The sequence below is a fragment of the Tiliqua scincoides genome, chromosome 8 (assembly GCF_035046505.1).
Source record: "Tiliqua scincoides isolate rTilSci1 chromosome 8, rTilSci1.hap2, whole genome shotgun sequence".
Taxonomy (NCBI): Eukaryota; Metazoa; Chordata; class Lepidosauria; order Squamata; family Scincidae; genus Tiliqua; species Tiliqua scincoides.
In genome coordinates this window covers 60,240,387-60,260,532 of record NC_089828.1, presented here as the reverse complement: position 1 = coordinate 60,260,532, position 20,146 = coordinate 60,240,387, and the positions used below count along the sequence as shown (strand labels likewise).

At 59.0% G+C, this 20,146-nt stretch overlaps 2 protein-coding genes across 2 annotated transcripts; one reads left to right on the top strand and one right to left on the bottom strand.

Moving 5' to 3' along the window:
* The first annotated feature begins 5 nt into the window (after positions 1–5).
* On the top strand, positions 6–13,146 carry POM121 (POM121 transmembrane nucleoporin). Its single transcript, XM_066636502.1, has 13 exons — positions 6–367; positions 1,332–1,547; positions 1,852–2,034; positions 2,843–2,923; positions 3,310–3,481; positions 3,614–3,726; positions 4,092–4,165; positions 4,590–4,714; positions 5,278–5,383; positions 5,631–5,810; positions 6,885–8,663; positions 10,378–10,497; positions 11,126–13,146. Exons 1-13 carry the CDS (start codon positions 6–8, stop codon positions 11,218–11,220), a joined length of 3,606 nt encoding a protein of 1,201 aa, XP_066492599.1. The 3' UTR covers positions 11,221–13,146.
* Positions 12,434–18,909, bottom strand: NSUN5 (NOP2/Sun RNA methyltransferase 5). Its single transcript, XM_066636501.1, has 10 exons — positions 18,790–18,909; positions 18,503–18,625; positions 18,260–18,422; positions 17,924–18,032; positions 17,458–17,596; positions 16,227–16,342; positions 15,479–15,657; positions 14,473–14,677; positions 14,078–14,236; positions 12,434–13,726 (listed from the first exon to the last, which is right to left on the bottom strand). The coding sequence occupies exons 1-10, from the start codon at positions 18,907–18,909 to the stop codon at positions 13,582–13,584; spliced, it is 1,458 nt and encodes a 485-aa protein (XP_066492598.1). The 3' UTR covers positions 12,434–13,581.
* Positions 18,910–20,146: the final 1,237 nt, after the last annotated feature.

Here is a 20,146-nt window from a genome sequence, read left to right as displayed (position 1 = left end):
CCTCGATGTCCCGCGGCGGCCCGGCGGGCGGGGGGGCCTGGTGGGCGCCCCTGCGGCGGGCGGCGGGCGAGGGCGGCGCGGGGCCCCCGGAGGGCGGGCGGGCGCTGGCCCTGCTGGCGGCGGCGGCGGCGGCGCTGCTCCTGCTGTGGCTGCTGCTGGGCCCGGGCGGCGCGGCGCTCTCGCTGGCGGCGGGCGCGGCCTGCGGCTGGCGCTGGGCGGGGGGCGCCCGGAGGGCCCCGCGGCGGCAGCAGCAGCAGCAGCCCCTCCGCCCGAGGCGCGACGCCGCCCCCTGCGCCAAGAGGACGGCCGCGGAGGGCGCCGCCAACGGAGGACTGCGCGCGGGCGGGCCCCGCTGCTGCCCCGGCCGGTAAGGGAAGGAACCGGTGCTGCGCGCCCACGCGGAGGCCGGCGCGCCCTCGGAGCCTGTCTGGGAGACCAGGCGGGCCGCCCCTCCAGGAGACCAGGCGGCCCGCAGGCCGCGGGGAGCCGGTGCGCCTTCCGTCCCGCGCTGCCGGAGCACGTGGCCGACTCCGCAAGGACCCTTCGGCCTGGGGCGGAGGGAGGGGCGCCGCCACTCTCCGCGGGAGAAGAGCTCGGGGCCGTCGGGGGAGCTGGCGGCGCCCCCTGGAAGCGCTTTCTGAGGGCCTTGCGGGGCCGCGCACTGGGAGCTCCGCTCAGACCCCCCTCAGCCTGCCGGGGCGCGCCTCCCCATTTTCCCGGCGGCGGGGCCCCCTTCTAGAAGGACAGCTGTTGGGACTCTCCAGGAGCGACGTCATGAACCTGGAAGTGACGTCATCACCTGGGCTTCGCAATAAGTCCCCATCAGCCAGACGTCCCTTCACACAGCGGCTTGTACTGTTCTGGCCACAGCAGTCCTGCTGAGTCAAAGCAGAAGGCAGACCTGGATCCTTCTCCCCCACAGCCCCCTTTCCAATCCTGTCTTCCTGATTGTTGGGGGTCACACAGCAGCCCCTCACCCACCGGTAGCCCTCCCTGCCCAGCAGCTCTGCACCCTATCTCTTCAAGGGTGTCTGCAGTGCGTGGTACGCAACATGCCCCACCTGAAGTTGCTTTATGCCCCACCGTTTGAGAAAGGCAGCCCTGAGGACCGTCAACAGCGTCACTCTGAAGCCCTGTAGCAAGAGGGAGCTGCTTGTTTGGGGAAAGCACCTTTCAGGCTCCTCTTTGGAAACTGGACTCAGGGCTGATCTGCAGCAGCTAGAATGGGGCCTGGCTCTTCTTCACCTGCAGCCTGCAGGCTATTTGTTCCTGTCCTTTTCTGCCTGGCTGCATGTCTTCAGTGTGTACTTTTTTTTTCTCGCTTCTTACAGGAACTCTCTTGCTCTGCCTCCTCACTTTGTACTGCCTCCTCGCCGGCGCTACCCAATTCATCAGGCCCAGTATGGTTCACTGGGGACTTTACCCTCAATTTGCTGGGATGGCTATCAGCGGAAAAACCGACTGTCCACCCGCCACTCCAATGCGGTCCAGAGTCCCGTGACGGTGAAAATTGCTCGGCCAGACAGCAACATTGGCCGCTCCCCACTGTGAGTGGGTTTCTAGGCAATACTCCTGTTAGCAGGCAGGAGATGCTCCTTCTGCAGTGAGCCAGCCTTTCTTGTTCTCCTTACCACCCAGGCAAGGAGCAGCTGGTTCAGCACTGCTGCTGATGCTGTTCTTGCTAGGGCTCTTTATGAGGTCACAAACCAGCAGTACTGGAGCAGCTCTGGGCAGTCTGCTCCCCACAACTCAACTGAGGCGGGTGGGGCCAAGGGGTGGGCACTGCTGGCTGCCTAGGGTGCCCTATGTTCTGGCCAAGGAAGAGTGCTCACCCTCTCTTTTCTCTGGCAGGCTGGAACAGCTCTCCTATCCAGTCTCCTTCTCAGCCACACTTGACAACACCCTGGATCCTTGTGCCAAAGAGGCAGTCCTGAGTGCTCTCAAGGAGAGCAGGAAGAGGGCCATGATGGAGGAGGAGGAAGAGGAGGAGAACCACCCCCAGGGCTTGCCTAGCGGACAGGAGAGTAAAAGAAGGTAATGGCCAGCAGGGTTGGCTTGTTAGCCTATAGAGATCTGGAAAGCCTAAAAGAGCCACAGCGATCAGTGGTTAGTGTTGGAAACTGGGACCCACAGTCAGTTGGTACTAGTTCCTTCTCAAGTCAGGCGCTGCTCTCTGGCCCAGCAGTGGAGCAGCTATTCAAACTGACTCTTGAGAACGAGCCGGGAAGATGCCTCAGAGAAAAAACATTGTCAGCCTTTCCTGTGACCTGTCGGCAGGGACAAAGCTGTGCAGTCCAGTTTTGGGTGGATATGCACCTTGGAGGGGTTCGTCTCTGAGGTGGCCAAGGTTCAGATGAGCACTTAGGTGTTATTTAAAATGGTTTTGTGGTTTAGCCTTGAATAAGGAGGCAGTGTTGTTTAAAAGGTTATTGGTTAAGAAAACTTTATTTGGCTTGTTTATTACTGATGTTTTTAGACCGCTTTTTTCTAAGGAGGTTAGGGTAGGGTTGCTGATTCTTTTCTTGGTTTTATCCTCACCACAACACTGAGGTGGGTAAAGCTGAGAGAGGGTGACTAGTTAGAGATCACCCAGAGAGCCTCATGACTGAGCTGGGATTTGACCTAAATTTTCTGGGTCATAGGTCAACTCCTGCGCCATTATACTATCCTGGCTCTCTGTTTTAATTTTAATGTTGTCTGGGTGTCTGGTTTTTTCCATGACCTCATTGTCGCTGGAGTTGGTCTGCTTCAAAACAGCACCTTAGGTGCCCTTTCTAAGCCGGAGGCTTCAGGGCTGTCAGGAGGGAACCTGCGTGCAACACACTTTGTCTTCTTTCTACAGGCGCCATGGCAGTGGTGGGAGCGGGCAGTTCCTGCTGGAGCCTCTGGTGGCCAATGGAGTGGCAGCCTCTGTGGTGCCTAAGTAAGTGTGGAGGCTTCACCTGAGTTCAGCTAGCCGGCTGGAACTAGTAAGGACAGGGTTGTGGGATGAAGCAGTTCTCCAAACACTGTGGGCCCTGTAATACTGCCCTATTTGACATTTCTGGCCAAGGCACGGCACTTAGCAGTGCCAGGTGTGTCTGAGCTCCTGGCTCAGGCAGGCTCAGGCAGGCTGGTGCCCTGAGGCCTGGAGAGAAGGTTTCTGTGTGGCCCACCTGCCTTGCGACACTCCTGGGGGAACTTTTGCTCTGTTGGCAGACAGCAGTCAGATGGGCTTCTCTGTGGTGCCTGGGCAGCTGAGGGGCAGGAAGGAGAGGCCCACCAAAACAGAGGCAGCTGCATGCCCAGACTGCATCCCCTCTTCCCCAGACTCGGCTCCTTGAAGCGCAGCCTCCTCTCCCACGGCCTGGATGATGTGTCCTCCAAGCGTTCACGCACCTCCTCCATCAGCTCCGTGAACAGCCTCTGTGTGGGGGGAATTCCCAGTTCCATCCGCAATGCCATTGCCAGCTCCTACAGCTCCTCCCAAGGCCTGGCAGAGGTGAGTTTCCTGGTGCCCCAGGCAGGGCATCTGCTGGGGTTGGGGGTGGGCCTGGAACCTCTCGCTTGGCACTGGGAAGTTGGGATGCAGCAGCTGCTGCTTCTGGCGATCCCTGCTTTTGTTGCCATCCAGCTGTGGAAGAGAACTGGCCAGAGCACCTCTCCGCTGTCCAGCCCAGCATCCTCCCGCTCGCAGACCCCTGAGAGGCCGAGCAAGAAGGCCCGGTCCCTGGAGTCCAGCCTCGTGTGAGTCCAGCCTCTGCTGCTTGTGGGGGTGGGCAGAGGCTCGCTGGCAGGTCCCAGCAGGGGATGGGGTCTGTTTCTGGCAGGCGTTTGGGACCGCCACGGTGATGCTGCCCTGCGGCGTGTGGGTCAGGCGGGTGCTGCGATGGCCATTTTCCTTGCAATCTGGCGCTCCTCTGGGTGGCGGGGTGCAGGGCGGTTTTGTGCTTCTGTCCAGAAAGCAGGACAGGTTTTGAAACGTTGGCCTGCGGGGCCCCGCAGGTGGCTTCTGTGGCACTCAAAAAGCTGCTGTGCTCCTCCAGCAAGGCGGAGAAAGGGGCTCTTTGAGAATCGCGTCCCAAGTAAGTGGCGGTTTTCTGTCGCTCCAGGGAAGAAAAGGTTCCACAGGCCAGCGGTGCTTCCACACCTGCGAAGGCAGACAAGGAGGTGCAGGAAGAGGAGGGTGAGTGCAGGTGTTGGGATGGGGGAGCTGTTGTGAGGGTTGGATCTCAGTCCTGCTCCAAAAAGCCCAGTTGAGTTGTCCCAACACCACAGTTGTCTTGGAAGGGCGCCCCTGCTCAGCCCCAGTATCTCTGCTGCACACCTTGGTCCCTCCTTAGTCAGGGGAACGGCGGGAGGGAAGCTGCCATGGACTGTAGTAGATCAAGAGACTAGCGGCTGCCTGGCGGAGGGGCTTTGCTTCTAGGAAGGGCTTCATTTCCTCTCAGATTTTGTAAGGCTTTGTCTGCAGAAAGTTGGTTTTGGGTTTGGTTTGGAGGCTCAAAGCTCCACTGCCTCCTCTGGGACAGAGTTTGGGTGGGGCGCGCTGTCCAGGCATCACCCAACTCGCTGCTCAGGCATTGCCCAACTGGTCACTTCCTGTCCAGCCGCAGAAACACCTGTCAGTAGGCACAGCTCCTTGGAGTTGTGCTCCTCGCCAGGCAGCAGCCGGAAGCGCAAGCGGAGGATCCAGCTTCTCGCAACTCGGCGCCCAGATCACCTCTTCGCTCTGGTAATTTTCTCCGGCCAGGTCTCCTGCCGTGTTTTTGTCTTTCCTCCTGGTTTGCAGCACAGGGTCTGTGTGTGTGTGTGTGACTTGAACAAGGCGGGCTGCTTTCCAGGGGTGGGGTGTCTGTCAGAGAGCAGCCAGTTCCCTGGTCTGAGGGTGGGGTAGTATCTGAGCCCCCCCCACCTTGCGCAGTGGCTGTTGGTCTGACGTCCCAGCTGCAGGATGCCTCTGTGGTGGTGTTGCAATCAGAGCCCCTCCTGCTGCCCTCTCCTTGCGCGGAATCTCTTCTGGGAAGCTCTGCGTGCTGCGGCCTTTGTCCTTTCTAGCTTTCCCTTAAAACCAGTTTTTTGGGCATCTTTTGGTGTCTTCTTGGGACAGGCATCGTGCTCTGCTGTAAATGCAGCTGCGGAAGCAGAACAGAGGTGACTGCAGGTCATTCCTCCTCTGCTGATTCCTGTCTGTGAGGTTCGGGGGGGAGGGGCTGTCCTGCCACCCACTACAGGCTGTGCATCCTGGTGTGAGAGTCTGGCTGGGGCAAGCCCTGATCTCTGCCCATTCTTTCGCAGCCTCCCCCCCCTCAGCTGGGCTATTCTGCCACCTCCGAGGATTTGGATGCAGACAAGCAGGTTACACTGCAAAGGTTCAACAAAGTCCTGGAGGAGAAAGCGACTGGTAGGAGAGCTCTCCCTTGTTCCTTATTCCGCAGGCTAGTAGAACGGGGTGCTTGTGAGTGAGATTCTGCGGTGCGGCAGGAGAGTGCCTTTCTCTTCCAGTTCTCTCAGATCCCCTGGTGGCGCATGGCAGTTGCAGCTTTGGCAGTCTCGGTGCCTGGGGGCTCTGGGGCTCCGCTCTGCTCTGCTCTGCCACTACCTGGTCTGGAAGCCGAGCCACGTGTGCTAAAGCGTGTTGTCCTCCCCAGCAGATTCTGCTCCAGAGCCACCTGTGGAGACCAGCTCTGCGCCAAGCGCTCTCTCCTTCCCTTTGCGGCCTGCCCAGCCTCTGCCTGTGCTGACTGTTGTCACAGCCGCTGTGGGGACAAACCCACTGCTGGAGAGTCTGAAGAAGATGCAAGGAGAGCAGAGCTGCTCCGTGCAGGCAGGTGAGTGATGTGGTGCTTAGAGTGCTTTGGTCTCCGCTTGCTGCTGGAGTGATGGGGGAGCAGCTGCTGCTCCTAAAACCTTTCTAGGCTCACTTGGTTGACAACGGGGCCACGCCGAGGGGTGGAAGGGGCTCCCTGGAGACTGGAGGGCACTTGACTGCTTGGGTGTGTGTCCAGCCCTGGCAGCTGCAACAAGCAGGCCACAGAGACTCTACAGGAACCACTTTCTGTTCCCCGCTTCCTCGAGCCTTCATTCCCCGGCAGACTTTGCTACACTTTTGGAGAGCTTGTGCTGGGTCAGCACAGAGGCCTCTGCTTTCCTGGAAGCCTGGCCTTGTCGTGCCTCTGTGTAGCTCCGTGAGTGGAGGGGGGCACGTTCTGGTCCACTTCTCTGTTGGAGGCGGGTCTCTCCATCCCTGCCATGTTGTGGGTGTTTGACCTGCAGCTGACTGGTGAGAGAGCATAGCAGGTGGGACATGCGAGGGGCAAAAAGGCCCACACAAAGTGTGTGAGAGAGGCCAACCCTTCCTAGTTTAGCTCCTACTTCCTCTAGTGGTGGGTTGGATGCTTCAGGCCTAAAGCCTCCCTCACTGATGAGTTAACAGAGGAGCCTTTTGCAACCAGACCCCCCCCCCCCCACATTGCAACTTTGGGTGAAAAGATCAGGGCTTGTTTTTTGAGAGCCATTTGGTTCAAGACCCTTTGTTCAGAAACTGCTGGTGGTTTCTGTTAGGTGGGGTCCTGCATGTCAGGTCGAAGACCTCCGGTTGCAACACACAGCTGTGCAGTGATTGGCAGACAATTAACTCCATGAGAGGGTGGGGGGTGGGCAGGCTTCCCTGCTCCCACCTTGTGGAGGGCGGGAACCCACAGGCTGTTCTGTTGCTGCTTGCACGGAGTCTTCCCCCCCTCGCAAGGCCAGCAAGAGATGCGGCTACAGTGACCTTTGATGGTCGCCTCATTGCCACATTGTGACTTCCGTGTGGGGACTGTTGAACTGGCTTTCTTGCCAGAGTTTTCATAGGCATCAAGTAGCGCTCTCTCTCTCTCTCTCTCTCTCTTTCTCTCTTGCAGCTGCTGTCACAGAGGCTGCTCAGTCCCTCACACCTGCCGCCTCTCTGGACCTGACCACTGTTCCGCCTGCAACCACGCCGGAGGCAAAGCCCATCACACTCGGCGTGCCAGTTTCCCTGGTGGCGGCAGCTCCTTCCCCTGCTGTTACAGAGCCCACAAGCGGTGTGGCCACCGCATCCTCTTCTGAGCCAGGGCAGACACCAGCGAGGCCCCCCTCAGCCCCCAGGCCCAGCGTCCTGGAGATGCTTGTCAGTCCACCCACCAGCCAGCCTGCAGCGGTAGCAGCCTCTGCAGCACCCAGCCCCATGCCTGTCCTTAAGCCCCTCTTTGGCAGCCTGGCCAAGAGTGATGGCCTGGCTTTCTCCAGCAGCAGTAGCAGCAGCAGCACTCCTGTGTCTGCAGCCTCCAGCCCAGCTCCTGCTCCTGGGGTGGTGCCCACCTTAGGACTGCCTTGCGGGGCCCCAGGCAGCACCTTCAAGCCCATCTTTGGAGCGCCACCTGCTCCATCAACCACGGTTGCTCCTCTTGCAGTGGCCACGACAACGGCAGCGGCTTCCTTCTTCACCTTCAAGCAGAGCCCTCAGCCGGCGCCTGCCCACCGAATGCCCGGCAGCCACCCCACCTCCTGCGCTTCTGGCTTTCCTGGCCTGCTGGAGGCCGTTGTTGCCGCTCCAGGCTCTTCGTCTGCAGTGACCAGCATCACACCTGCCTCTGTGAGCAAGCCCGTGTTCAGCTTTGGGCTCGCGATGCCGGCAGCACCCGGCGGTAGCACCACTGCAGCAGCTGCCGCCGCCACCACCGCTGCCGCCTCCGCAGCCCAGCCCTTCCTGTTTGGCTCGTTGCCCAGCACCACCACCTCTGGCACTGCAGCGTCGGCACCCATCTTCCAGTTTGGCAAGGCGGCAGCGGCAACTGCCACAGAGCCTGCTCTCAGCCTGGGGGCGAGCCCTGCCTTCAGCCAGGGCCCCACTAGCAGCACTCCTGGACCTGCCGCCACCACTGCCGCTGCCGCCACATCTTTCAGCATCTTTGGCAGTGGGGTTCCGGCCTGCTTGGCTCCTGCAGCCACCACGCAGCAGCCAGCCCCACTGACGTTTGGGTCCTGCTCTACTGCTTTTTCTGCAGCTTTTGGTACTCCGTCAAAGCCGCCCCCACCCTACAGCGCAGGTGCCAGCCAGTTGACTGTGGATGTTGGCGCCCCTGAGGGCCGGCAGGCAGCCAGCAAGCCAGGCCCCGGCGGCCCCCCGAGCTTCGGGGCCCACTTCAGCTTTGCTGGGTCGGCACTACAGCCTTCCACCCAGCCGGCCTTTGGCAGCACCGCACAGGCGCCCCTTGGAGGGAGTGGCTTGCTGGCATCGTTTGGTCCCAAGAGCACCGGCCAGCCGGCCTTTGGAGCCACCACCTCTGTCTTCTCCTTTGGGACAGCCACCACCTCTGCAGCAGTGCCCAGCTTCGGGGCCAACACCCAGACAACCAGCAGCAGCGGCACAGGAGGGTCCGTCTTTGGTGGCTCTGCCCCCTCGTCGTTCCCCTTTGGGGCGGCCAGCCAGCCAGCAACAGCAGCAGCAGGCAGTGCCTTTGGCCTCGGTGCTGCCACAGGCGGTGTCAGCGCAGGAGGCCCTACCGGGGGCTTTGGTTTTGGCAGCGGGCAGAGCGGGGCAGCGGGGGCAGCACCCCCCTTTGGCTCCTCCTTGGCACAGCAGCCCCCCTTGGGCAGCCAGAACCAGGGCACCCCCTTTGCTTTCAGCACGACTCCCGAGGGCAAGCCAGCCTTTGGAGGTGAGTCCCCTGGAGACTTGGCTTGGGGCCGGGGGCTGTGTGAGTGGGTGCTTGCCCCTTGCTTGTTGAGAAGGCTGTGTGCCCTTGGGGTGGCTGTGCTGGTGGTGCAGGGAGCATTTCCAGGGCATTTCCCAGTGCTCTGGGTCCTGAGGGTATCTGAGGTAGCAGGCTGGGCTCTTGAAAAAGTGTTTTTTCGCCAAATAGAAAAGGAGGTCCTTTTCCTTTTGTGTGTGTTGGCAAAATATCTGTTTCTGTAGTTTCCAGCCCAGCTCCTTCCAGCATCCAAAGGTGTTTGAAGACACTTGAGGGAAAAAGTCAGCCACTGAGCGTCAGCCTTCTTGATGCGCGTCTTGCGCTTTCCAGGAGTGCAGCTGCTGTATGAGTCTTGCCCAGCCCCCCCCCCAGACTGTCGCATCTCCATTCTCTTGCCACTGCACCACACCAGCCCTGGCATCACCTGTACCCGCCCTCCTGGGAGCAAGCCCCCTTGGACTCAGTGGGACTTATTATTATTATTAATAACAGTATTTATATACAGCTTTTCAACTAAAAGTTCACAAAGCAGTTTACAGAGAAAAATCAAATCACTAAATGTCTCCCTGTCCCCAAAAGGCTCACAATCTAAAAAGATGCAAATGAATACCAGCAGACAGCCACTAGAACAGACACTGCTGGGGTGAGGTGGGCCAGTTACTCTCCCCCTGTTAAAAAGAGGAGCACCCACTTGAAAAAGTGCCTCTTACCCAATTAGCAGGGGTTACTTACTTCTGAGTGGGGGTGTCTGGGACAGGGTTGTGCAGTGCTTTGACAAGCTTTCTTGGGGTGCTTGTGATACCCACTTTCTCTGGCCTCAGTTAAACTGTAGGACCTGAAAATTGTTCCTCGGTTCATGTGGGGCTGTCCAGTGCACCATGCGCTGATACTTCTTACTCCTGTGAGGGTAGAGAGCATTTCACTGTAACCCTCTTGGGCAGAGCTATTCAAACTGGGACATTGTGACACCCCAGACTAACAGCCCTGGCCTCTGCCCTCTTAAGGGGGTGGGGGCAGGGATAAGGTAGCATCACTCGGGGGGGGGGACTGCAGGGACTGGGATGCACTCACCAGTCCCTGCAGCAGCCTGTCGGGGTTGCGGGGAGCCCTGCACAAGCATCTGCAGGGCTCCCCAGCCTTCTAAAAGTGAAAATGGAGCAATCATGCTCCACCACCGCAAAACCAGAAGTGGTGCGCTGTTGCTCCACTTTAACTTTTGGAAGACTGGTGAGCCCAGCAGACGCTCCTGCAGGGCTCCCCGCACCCCAGGAAGGCTGCTGCGGGGACTGGTGAGTGCGTGCCAGTCCCTACGGCCCCCCTGAGTGACGCGATCTTGGGGATCGCATCGCTGCCTTCTCCCTACCCCCGCTGCTTCCCTCCCCTGCAAGGACTTGCTGTGGTCTTCCAGCTCCCTGAGAGTTTGAAAGCACAGCTCTTGGGAATGTTGGGCTCCCCTGACTGGTTTTCCGTGCCTGGGAGCGTTGATGGGGTGCAGCTTTTGGTGCATCTGCAGCTTTTATGATTCCTGCTTGAGGAGTCTTCATCCCTGTGTTTAAAATGCTGGTTTGGGGATGTTGCCCCTCCAGTTCTGAAAGGCACCCTGAGAAAAAAAGCAAGTAGGTGAAGGTTGAGAAATAAAGCCTGCTCTGAACAAACTCTCTGTCCCTTCTTGTGTCAGCAGGAGCTCCCACCCCCACCTTTGGTCAGGGTTTGCCTGCCCCAGGAGGAGGCACAGCAGGCAGCAGCCTCTCTTTTGGTGCCTCCATTGCCCCAGCGTTTGGTGGAGCAGCAACGACTTTCGGTAAGTTGGGGGGGGCTTTAGCATTGATCCTTAACAGACCTCTCCACGCTGAAGCCGGGCAGGGGCGTTCTCCTCCCTTCGTCCAGACTCTACTGTCAGGCGCAGGTGGGATTTTTATCTGCAGTTTTGGGTAGTGGTGGTTTGACTGAGATGTGTCCATAAAGCAAATACGTCCGTCTCTCGAGCCTGATCTTGGTCCCCTCTTGAGAGGATGTCTTTCTTTTTAGAGAGCTGTGAAAGAAGAAGCTTTTCTCAGTCAGTCTGCCGCGCACTAGTTCAGTGCCAGGGCTTTGCTGATCCTGGAGCCAGGCAGGGATTTGTCTGTGATCAGGATCTGCTGCACATGTGCCCCAGAGTGAGACTGGCCAGCAAGCCTTAAGAAGTGTTTAAGACCAGGTGTTTGAGAGGCAGGAGAGCACTTCCTGTAAGGGAGACATGTACCACTGAAGAACAAAGGATGCTTTTCTTCAAAGCTTTTTCTCGCATAAGTTGATGCTTGTGGAGCAGTTAATGGATCGTCCCAGAGGACTGTGTGCGCACAGGGTTTTTTAACAGAGCAGTAGGAAGCACTTGTGGCCAAGGCTGGGGTGCTCAAATGGGGCTTTGCTTCTGCCTTGTGTCCCTCCAGGGCCAACAACACCTGCCTTCTCCATTGGGGCTGGATCCAAGGTGGGGAGCCGCCAGCGGCTGCAGGCCCGAAGACACAACACCCGCAAGAAGTAGCCTGGCTGGACTTTGGCCCCCTCCCGAGCTGCCGAGAGGCCTGCCCTGGGCACAGGAAGCAAGGGGGGCTCATTCTGGTGTCTTGCCTGCGGGACTGGCCAGGGAGTCCACAGGAAGCTGCTTTGGGTCACACCCCCTTGAGCAGGGGAGGAGTAACGAAGCCCTTGTTACTTGAACAGGCCGTGGCCGTATTTGGATGGAATGTTGTACATATCTGCTCCCTCCCTCCCTGCCCCCCATTGGACAGTCTTCTCCCAGGGATCCATCTCCTTGCCCCATTTCGGGCTGCCAAGTGCGGAGGAACATGATGGGTATGCTTGGCTCAGGGCGGCATGCATGTTCCCAGCAGGAGCCGACACCTGGCCTTCCTCGTCCTCCTCTCCCCTGCTCCCCCTTGCCGTGGGGCTGGCCAGTGACCCTCACCCTCAGAAGCCTTTATTTTAATGGCACGGGCCCAAAGTCCAGGCCAAGGTCCAGCTCTTGCCAGAGTCCGCCTGGCTAGTGGGTGCTTCTCTGGGTGGGGGCCCTCTGTTGGAACATGACTGGCTCTCACAGGGGGTGGGTCTGCCAGAAGCATCGGCAAAGGACTGCTTGGAAGCCCTGGTGAGATGGGGGGTCACCTCGCGCCTCCCTGCTGTCTTTCCAAGGCGCTGAAGAGGGGAGGCTGCCACTTGTGGGGCTCCCCCCGGCGCACCCCCTTCCTTGTTGCTCACAGTATGGTGGTGCTTTTTCTTTTTTAAATTGCTCTGTGAATCGAGTTTGGAGGAAGAACAGAATTGTATGTGTGGCGGCATGTTGGTGATGCCGGACTTGCTGTAAACATTTTTGGGGGTGCTTGTCTCCAAGGGAGACGACCCCTGCCTAATTGGGTGTGGACGGTCGCATCGCTGCAGGACTACTACAGGTCTTGAGTGATCCTGGTGTGTGCGACGAGGCTGGCGGCCCCCCCCAACCTTCCCCCACCGCTGCAGGAGACTGGCCTGGAGCGAGGGGGGGCAGAGGCTTGGGTGCTGTACTGAGCTGTACTGGAGGAAGCCAGCTGCAACTTGGCCCCGGTGCAGATGCAAGGGCAGCAGCAACACATCAGGAGGCGGCTCCCCACTTCTCTGGGGCATGGAGCTGGCTGGCAGCTCTCGTGAACACGTCAGAGACGACCATGTGAGTGTGTGCGCGTGCCTGCCTGGGTCTAAATTAAAAGCAAAATATTTAAACATTTTTTAACAAAATAAAACTTTATTTTTATATTTAAGCTCAATTGCCTTGGAATTCCTTCAAGCTTGGTTCATAGAAGTGTGAAAGTGCAAAGCTGTTTGTTAGGAATTAGCCTGTTGGTTCTGTGGAGGCTGGGGGGGGGGGTCTGTCTTGTTCTCTAGTGTGTATGGCAGGTCACTGTAGCACTTGCAGGCTCTTACATGTTTTGGATGGTGGCGGGAGGGGGACTGTGCAGGCAGGCACCCTTTGCTGCCCGGGCCAGAGGAGCATCCCAGAGGCTTCTCTAGGGAGGAGTGATGGGGGGGGGGAGAACCAGCCCTCCTTTGAGACCTTCACTGTTCAATGGGCAGCCCAGCCAGTTCTTGCTTTTGAGCCTTGCTGCAGGAATGGTGTCTGCAAGGGCAGTTTTTAGGACCCTGCAACCCAAGCATCATCTTTCAGCCCCCTTCTCTGCAGGTGGGGGGGCCCAAGAAAGGTGGACTCACTCTTGCAAATGCACCTGCATCTCCACCACCACCACCACTGTGGGGCAGCTGCAGCAGGAGCCAAGGCATAGTGCCTCCCTCCCCCCGCAGTGTGGCAGTGGGAAGAGTGAATAGGTTCAATGTTTTTAAAATGCTGCCATGAAGACTTGGATCATTCCTGTTGAGGGGTTTAGTGTGAATGGTGCAATTTCTTTTTCCTTGCTTATGTTGATTTAAAATAAAAACTATGATGTCAACGTGCTGGAGTTTGTCTGTGGTTAAAGAGGCCAAGGGTGGGTGTGAGGCTCTTCCAGGCTGGGGTGGAGTCCTCTCCACCCCCCACTGCTGGGACCCAGCAGGTAGCTACAGAACTTGGCTGGTGGGAGCTCTCCCCATAAAGCATCTCTGGAGAGGAGTCCTGATGACATGAAACTGGCCCTCAAAGGGCCACACTGCAGGGAAGGTGGGAGAAGAGCCAAGGTGCACAGCTTTGCCCAAAGGCTCCTGCATAGCCCAGCACTCAGCCAGCAACCCCCTTCACTAGTCCCAGCAGTGTGTGTGCACCCGCACCTTTGAAATAAGCCACAGGTGCAGTGGTGACAACAGGAGGGAGGGAGGTGCAGCGGGCTCATCAACCTGACCTTGTTGGGAAAGAAACGGGAGCAATGAGTTGTCTTAGAAACATTTACTCCACTTCACACAGCAGCTTCCCCCCACCCCTGCTTCTCAAAGGCTGCCTCCTGGGACGGTCCAGCAGCTTCTTCCTTGCCTTGCGAGGTGAGGAGGCTGCTGCTGCTACTTTGCTGGTCCGCTTAAGGGATGGGCTGGTGCTGGAATAGAAAGAGCAGGGCAGCTGGGGCGAGCACAGCCTCCACACAGAGCAACACTGCAGTGAGAGAAGCCCAATAGTAGCCTGAAACCCACCCCAAGTGTTGCAGGAAGACAGGTGCTGGCGCCTGCCTTAACACTAGGCAAGCCAAAGGGCCTGAGTGACTGACTCCTTTTCTGCCATGGGGTGGGGCAGACTTTCTTGCTCAGGTGGACTGAGATCCTGCCTTGCACTGACATGAGGGAGCCATTCCTGGGTCCTCTGAGTAGCACAGAGAAAGCAGCAGGCTGCTCCCTCCTCCAGTACCACGTGAGCTTCTAGGCCACAGAGCACCTCCTTGCGTCACACTCACCTCTCCTCAGAGACTCCTGGGTTGGGATGCCGCCTCTCCAGCACTGCCACAAAAAACCCATTGGTCAGTGTTTCTTCTGGAGCTGCTCGGAGGCAGCATTTGGCCTCTGGGAAAGTGGCCAAGCCGCGCTGGGGCCAAGAGGGCAGGACTTCTACCAGCCTACAGAGAGAAGATGTGAGGCAAGAGCAGCCCCACCCTGTGCCACTCTGTCTCGCCTCCCACTGCCATCCAGGGAGAGCAGCCCTCGGATTTCCCCCCTTCAAGAGAACTCAAGAACGGGACACTCCATCTCCAGGCCCCTGCAGGCCTGCCAGAGCCTCTCAAGGCACGCACCTTTCATGCCCCCCCCAAGAGGCCTGGGCCTGGCCCAACAAGCACACACACACACCCCATACCTGAAATCCTCTCCCCACTGCTGCAGCACATCACGCACCACATCCTCGTTCTCCTCCTGGTGCACAGAGCATGTGGAATACACCAGGCGCTGGAGAGCAGGGAAGCGTAAGGCGTGTGCCACCATTTTCCGCTGGAACCTGGCCAGGGCCTGCAAGCGTTCAGGTGGCGAGGGAGCCTCCTCAACTGGCAGTCGGCCGACCATGCCTAGAATGGATTGGCACAGGGTTAGGTGACACTGCTGCTCCTGCCAGCCTACCTCAGTCGTGCTCCTTGCAATGACAGCACCGTCTCCGTCAGGGCACCCAGCTATAGAAGCTGAGGTGGTGTAACCCCCTTGGGCCCGGAGGCTGTTCCCCCCAGATGGTCCCGGGGAGCAGGCTGACTGCTGAGAGCAGAGGACCGGGTTCCAATTCTGTGGCCACAGCTACTGCAAAGGACAGGATCTCCCTCTCCTCCCACCCTGCAACCTTCCCTAGGACAGCACTGATCCCTCCCCTGCAAAACCCAGCTTTCTGCAAACACTGGACACAATCTAACCACTCACACATTTTTTCTCACTGCTTAAAAAAGATTCAAGGGAAGCCAAAGGCCTGCTTTGGCCCTCAACCCACGGTGAGTGGCTAGACCAGGGGTGTCAAACATAAGGCCCGGGGGCCGGATGCGGCCGGCAGAAGCTTTTTATACGGCCCTCAAGCTTTCAGCTGCTAAGTAGTGCTGAGGTGTAACTGCTGAAAGGGCAGTCCACATGAAAACTGGGCTCTCCCATATCTTGGAATATGATCAAGATTCATATATTTTCTCTTTTGTTATTTGCAGCTAATGAGTTCCTAAGTGAGAAAAAAGTCTTTATTTTTGGTTATGACCTATTTAATGACATCATGTCTTGCCTAATATCACTTCTGGCCCTCAGCAGGTGTCATGAATGCTATGTGGCCCTCCGTATGAAACGGGTTTGACACCCCTGGGCTAGACAATCACAGCAGGAAGGTCCTGGGGCCCCCTCACCTGAGCCGCTGCACGAGGGGTCCATGAGGATGTACTTCACGTTGCCGTACTTGGGCTCACCGGGGTCTGTTGCCAGGAAGTCCAAGTGGGTCAGATCGCAGCAGGAAGCCCCTGCCCGCACCAACATGGTGCTCATGGTCGCCAGGCGCTGAGCATCGAGGTCGAAGGCAAAAATCCGACTGGATTTTAAGGAAGAAGGAAGGAACAAACAGCCACCTGTGCTCAGACTGGCACTGCCCATGAAATGGCACTGCCCAGCGGACAAGCTGAGGAGAGCCACTAAGCCTGCCCTAGCCCCAAGGGACAACATGGAAAGAAGCCAGAGTTCAGCAGGGCCTTCACATGAAAGAAGGGGAGGGCTGGCTTTTTTGTGGTTCCCGGAAGCAGGACGAGTTCCAGTGGGATGGACTACAGGGAAGGAGATGGAGGCTGATCACAAGGAGGCACTGGCACTGGACAGGACAGGCTGCCTGGCACTGGAATACCCTGCCTTGTGCAGCTGTGGCCTTTCCCCCACTGGAGGTTTTTCAGCAAAGGCTGGAAGGTCAGTGGTGCTGCACAAGGGCTGGACCAGATGATTGTCAGTTCCCCTGTGAACTAACATTCTCCAGAAAGTCTCTTAGCTGTACCCAGAAACAAGCAAGTCTCTTCCGCCAGAGGGTGTAACCAGTGTGTGCCCCCCACCAGGGCCAGCTCCTCCCAGAACACCCCCTCTCTGGTCTCCACCCCCACTTGCCCCCCCTCTCACCCCTTGTTCTTCAGGATAGCAGCCAAGTGGCTGGTTTTGTTGCCAGGGGCTGCACAGGCATCAATCACATGGGACCCTGGAGCTGGAGCCAGGAGAAAAGCAGGGAGACAGCTGGCCTGGAAGGAGACAGACCCAAGTCACACACACCACCAACACAATGGCTTGATCCCCCTGTCGTCACCCCCCAGTCTCAGAAGTAGGTGTCCAGAAAGGCTGTTTACACCTGCCAGAACAGACGGGCAGATGCACACACACTCAGGGCTGCTGCCTCCACCCCTGCAGCCTGGAAAGGAGACAGCCACATGCTCGTATTTATAGGGAAGAGTCATCCCAAAGTGAGCACCTCAGTGCATGTTATTTCCTCAACTGCCGCCCGGGCAGTGAAAGCGCAGGAGCTTCCCCTCTGAAGCACTGGCACCCTACCTGGAAGCACGTGAGCCCAAGAAACAGTGACCAGGGCACTTCCTGTAAAGCCCTTGAGCTCCAATTGTGGAGCCCACCCTCTATCCACATGCAGACCTCTGTGCTGGCAGGCTCCTCCAAGTAAGAGCATGGGCCAGAAGCCACAGCTGGATAAGAGCAGGAAGCTACTTAGAAAGGTCAGTCTGCCCTCCCCTCACCAGTCCTTAAGAACATAAGAACAGCCCCACTGGATCAGGCCATAGGCCCATCTAGTCCAGCTTCCTGTATCTCACAGCGGCCCACCAAATGCCCCAGGGAGCACACCAGATAACAAGAGACCTGCAAGGCTTCCTGGGAATTGTAGTTAAGAACATAAGAACAGCCCCACTGGATCAGGCCATAGGCCCATCTAGTCCAGCTTCCTGTATCTCACAGCGGCCCACCAAATGCCCCAGGGAGCACACCAGAGAACAAGAGACCTCATCCTGGTGCCCTCCCCTGCATCTGACATAACCCATTTCTAAAATCAGGAGGTTGCACATACACATCATGGCTTGTAACCCGTAATGGATTTTTCCTCCAGAAACTTGTCCAATCCCCTTTTAAAGGCGTCTAGGCTAGACGCCAGCACCACATCCTGTGGCAAGGAGTTCCACAGACCGACCACACGCTGAGTAAAGAAATATTTTCTTTTGTCTGTCCTAACCCGCCCAACACTCAATCTTAGTGGATGTCCCCTGGTTCTGGTGTTATGTGAGAGTGTAAAGAGCATCTCTCTATCCACTCTGTCCTTCCCTGTGCTGCTCTCCTCGCCGCCGCCCCCCTTCACCTTGTCTTGCAGAATTATGTGCCCAGCTAAATACAGCTGGTTCTCATGGAGGTCCATCTGTGGAGGAAAGACCAGCAGCTCAGGAAGGTGGGGGTCCAACAAGAATCTCTTTCCCGACAGGGAGCGCACTTCCTCTAGGCTGAAGAAAAGACAGGCACAGGGTTGCACACATCCTGCTCCACACCCAACCCAGAGGCCCTCCCAGTCTCTGCTTCAGAGCCAGCCAGCTCCTCCTGATGCAGGGGACTCAGAGTGGAGACACTGCGCCTACTGGCGGAAGAAGGCCTGGTCAGCTCTGTTAGAACCAGTAATTACTTGGAGAAGATGCAGCAAGGGAGCAGGGCTGCCCCTTTTCTGGTTCTCGAGCTGCTGTTTCTCAACAGGCAGAGGAATGGGGGGGGGGGGAGACAGCACCTACTCACCCACCCGAGAGGGCTGAGCCAGAAGTGGCACAGGACAGACGCACCTGGTGGCTTTGCCCTGGTAGGTGTAACCCTGGCGCTTGAAGTAATCAACCACATCATCCACGCACGTCTTCAGCACATTCACACGGACGTAGCGCGGCACCTGAGGGGCTGGGAGACACAGCGGGAGAGCAGGCGCTGGCTGGGGTTCACTCAGCCTCTGCCTTGGCCCGGCATTGCCTTCCCCCACATCCTGGGACAGCCTTGGGAGCGAAGCCAGCAGCCGGCAGGCGAAGGGAGCCTGCTGGTGCCTTCCGGCTGCCCCGAGCCAGCCGGGGTCCGCCCCACGCGCCACACCCAGTCCGAGACCAGGCCAGACGGCGCTCCCTCGCACGCACCTGGGTGGGGCCCCGGCAGCAGGTCTTCGTTGCAGCTCACCTTCCTCCGGACCTTCAGGCGGGCCAGCTCGGCCAGCAGCCGGGCTCGGTGCTGCAGCACCAGGCCCTGGGGCCGGCCCCCGCCTCGCAGCCCCTTGCCGAAGAGCAGTTCGTACACCAGCACCTGCGGAGAGAGGGCAGTGGCAGCCGGTGCCGCTGGCCTGCCCAGCGCCCACCCAGAGCCCACCCGCCTGTCTGCCCCACCTTGGCGAGCGGTGGCGGCAGCTTCTTCTCGGTGCGGAGCAGACCGGCGGCTTCCAGGATCGTGTCCAGCACCGGAGAGTAGCGAAGCGTCCCGGACAGGAGGGCGAGCAGCAGCCGCGGGCTCTGCAGGGAACAGACCATCATTCGGAGCCGGGCAGGCCACGCCCACGCGCCCACAAGCCCCGCCCCCACTTGGCAGGCGCCGCCCAGCTCACGAGCCCCGCCCCCGCGTGCCTGTGCCCGCTCTCCAGAGGCTCGCGCAGGCCCCGCTCCGAGCGCAAGCCTACCTGGAAGCGGCTCCGGTAGACGAGCGTCTTGAGGGCGCCTTCCCCGCGCTCCAGGCCCGCCAGGACGGAGGCCGCAGCCCCGTACAGCCCGCCGCCGCCACGCCGCCCGCGCCCACACATGGCCCTCCACAGGCCGCCGCAGCGGCGCGTGCGCACAGGAGGGCCGCGGCCACTGCGCAGGCTCCGCCCCGCCCTCAGGACTGCGCGTGCGCGGCCCCGCTGCAGGGGCCCTGCCCCGGCTTCGGGTGTCCGGCCGGCGGTGCGCGTGCGCAACAGTACCTGCTGCTGCTGCTGCCGCCGTGCTGGGCGGGAGGGCGAAGGTCCCGCACGCGGCCACTGCCTGCCCCGCAGCGCTGCTGCTGAGGCGGAGGCCTTTCTGCGCGGCTGCTGCGGTGCCGAGGGCTCGGCGGCCCGAGCGGTCCGCAGGGGAGTCCTGGCAGCCAGGCCCGTGCCTGGCCCCGCGTCCCGCTTGTGGTGCAGCGCCGGGAGGGCTGCCGAAGCCACCCTTCCTCCTCCCGCCCTGCGGCCTCTCCCGCGCCACTGGTGACAGTGGCTGCTGCGCTGCTGCTCGTTCCTGGGGGCCGCTCGAGAGCCTGCGCCTGTCCCTGCTGGGCTCGCCCTGGCGGTGCTTGCACGGAGCAGCACGGAGCCGAGCGGCCGGCGTCAGGAGAACTCCGTGCTCTTCCAGCAGGCGCGTGGTGCTCGGCTGCTTGTGCCGCCGGCCTGGGTGCCGGGCTACGTTGGGGTGCCTCCGACGGGCTCTGGTGCTCCTCCTCCCGCTTTGTGCGCGCCAGCAGCTGTCCTGCCGCGCGGTGTCAGGATGGTGTCCCCAAAATGCCCAGCTCACAATATTGAAATGCCCACCAGGCCCAGTTCTCCCCTCTCTGACCCTTGTTAGAGGGACAGTTCCCAGCATTGTCTGGGAATGCTACCGGTCAGCATCTAATATTCTTCTCAGAAAACAGGCTGGCTACAGGATAAGCCTGGCATGGGTCTCCAAGGACGAACAGATGGCAATAAACAAATAGACCAAGGATGGGAGACCCTGAAGGACTAACTGTGATTGAGTACCAAACCGTCAATAATAAATAGAAATAACCTGTCGATGCACATTGTACGGTCCTCCCGACCCAACATTCCAAACTGAAAGTGGATGCCGATTTTGCTTTTCTGCCTGCTTACTTATTGTTATTCCCACCAGTGTTTTCTTCTCTCTCTTTGTTCTTGCTACCCCTTCTCTAGTTAGAATGCCCTATAAAACCTGCATTGTTGTAACTCTTCGGGGTCCTCCACCTGTGTGCGGGGGTCCCATTTACAAACGAGTAAACGTTTACTTTGTCAGAAGTCCTCTGAATTC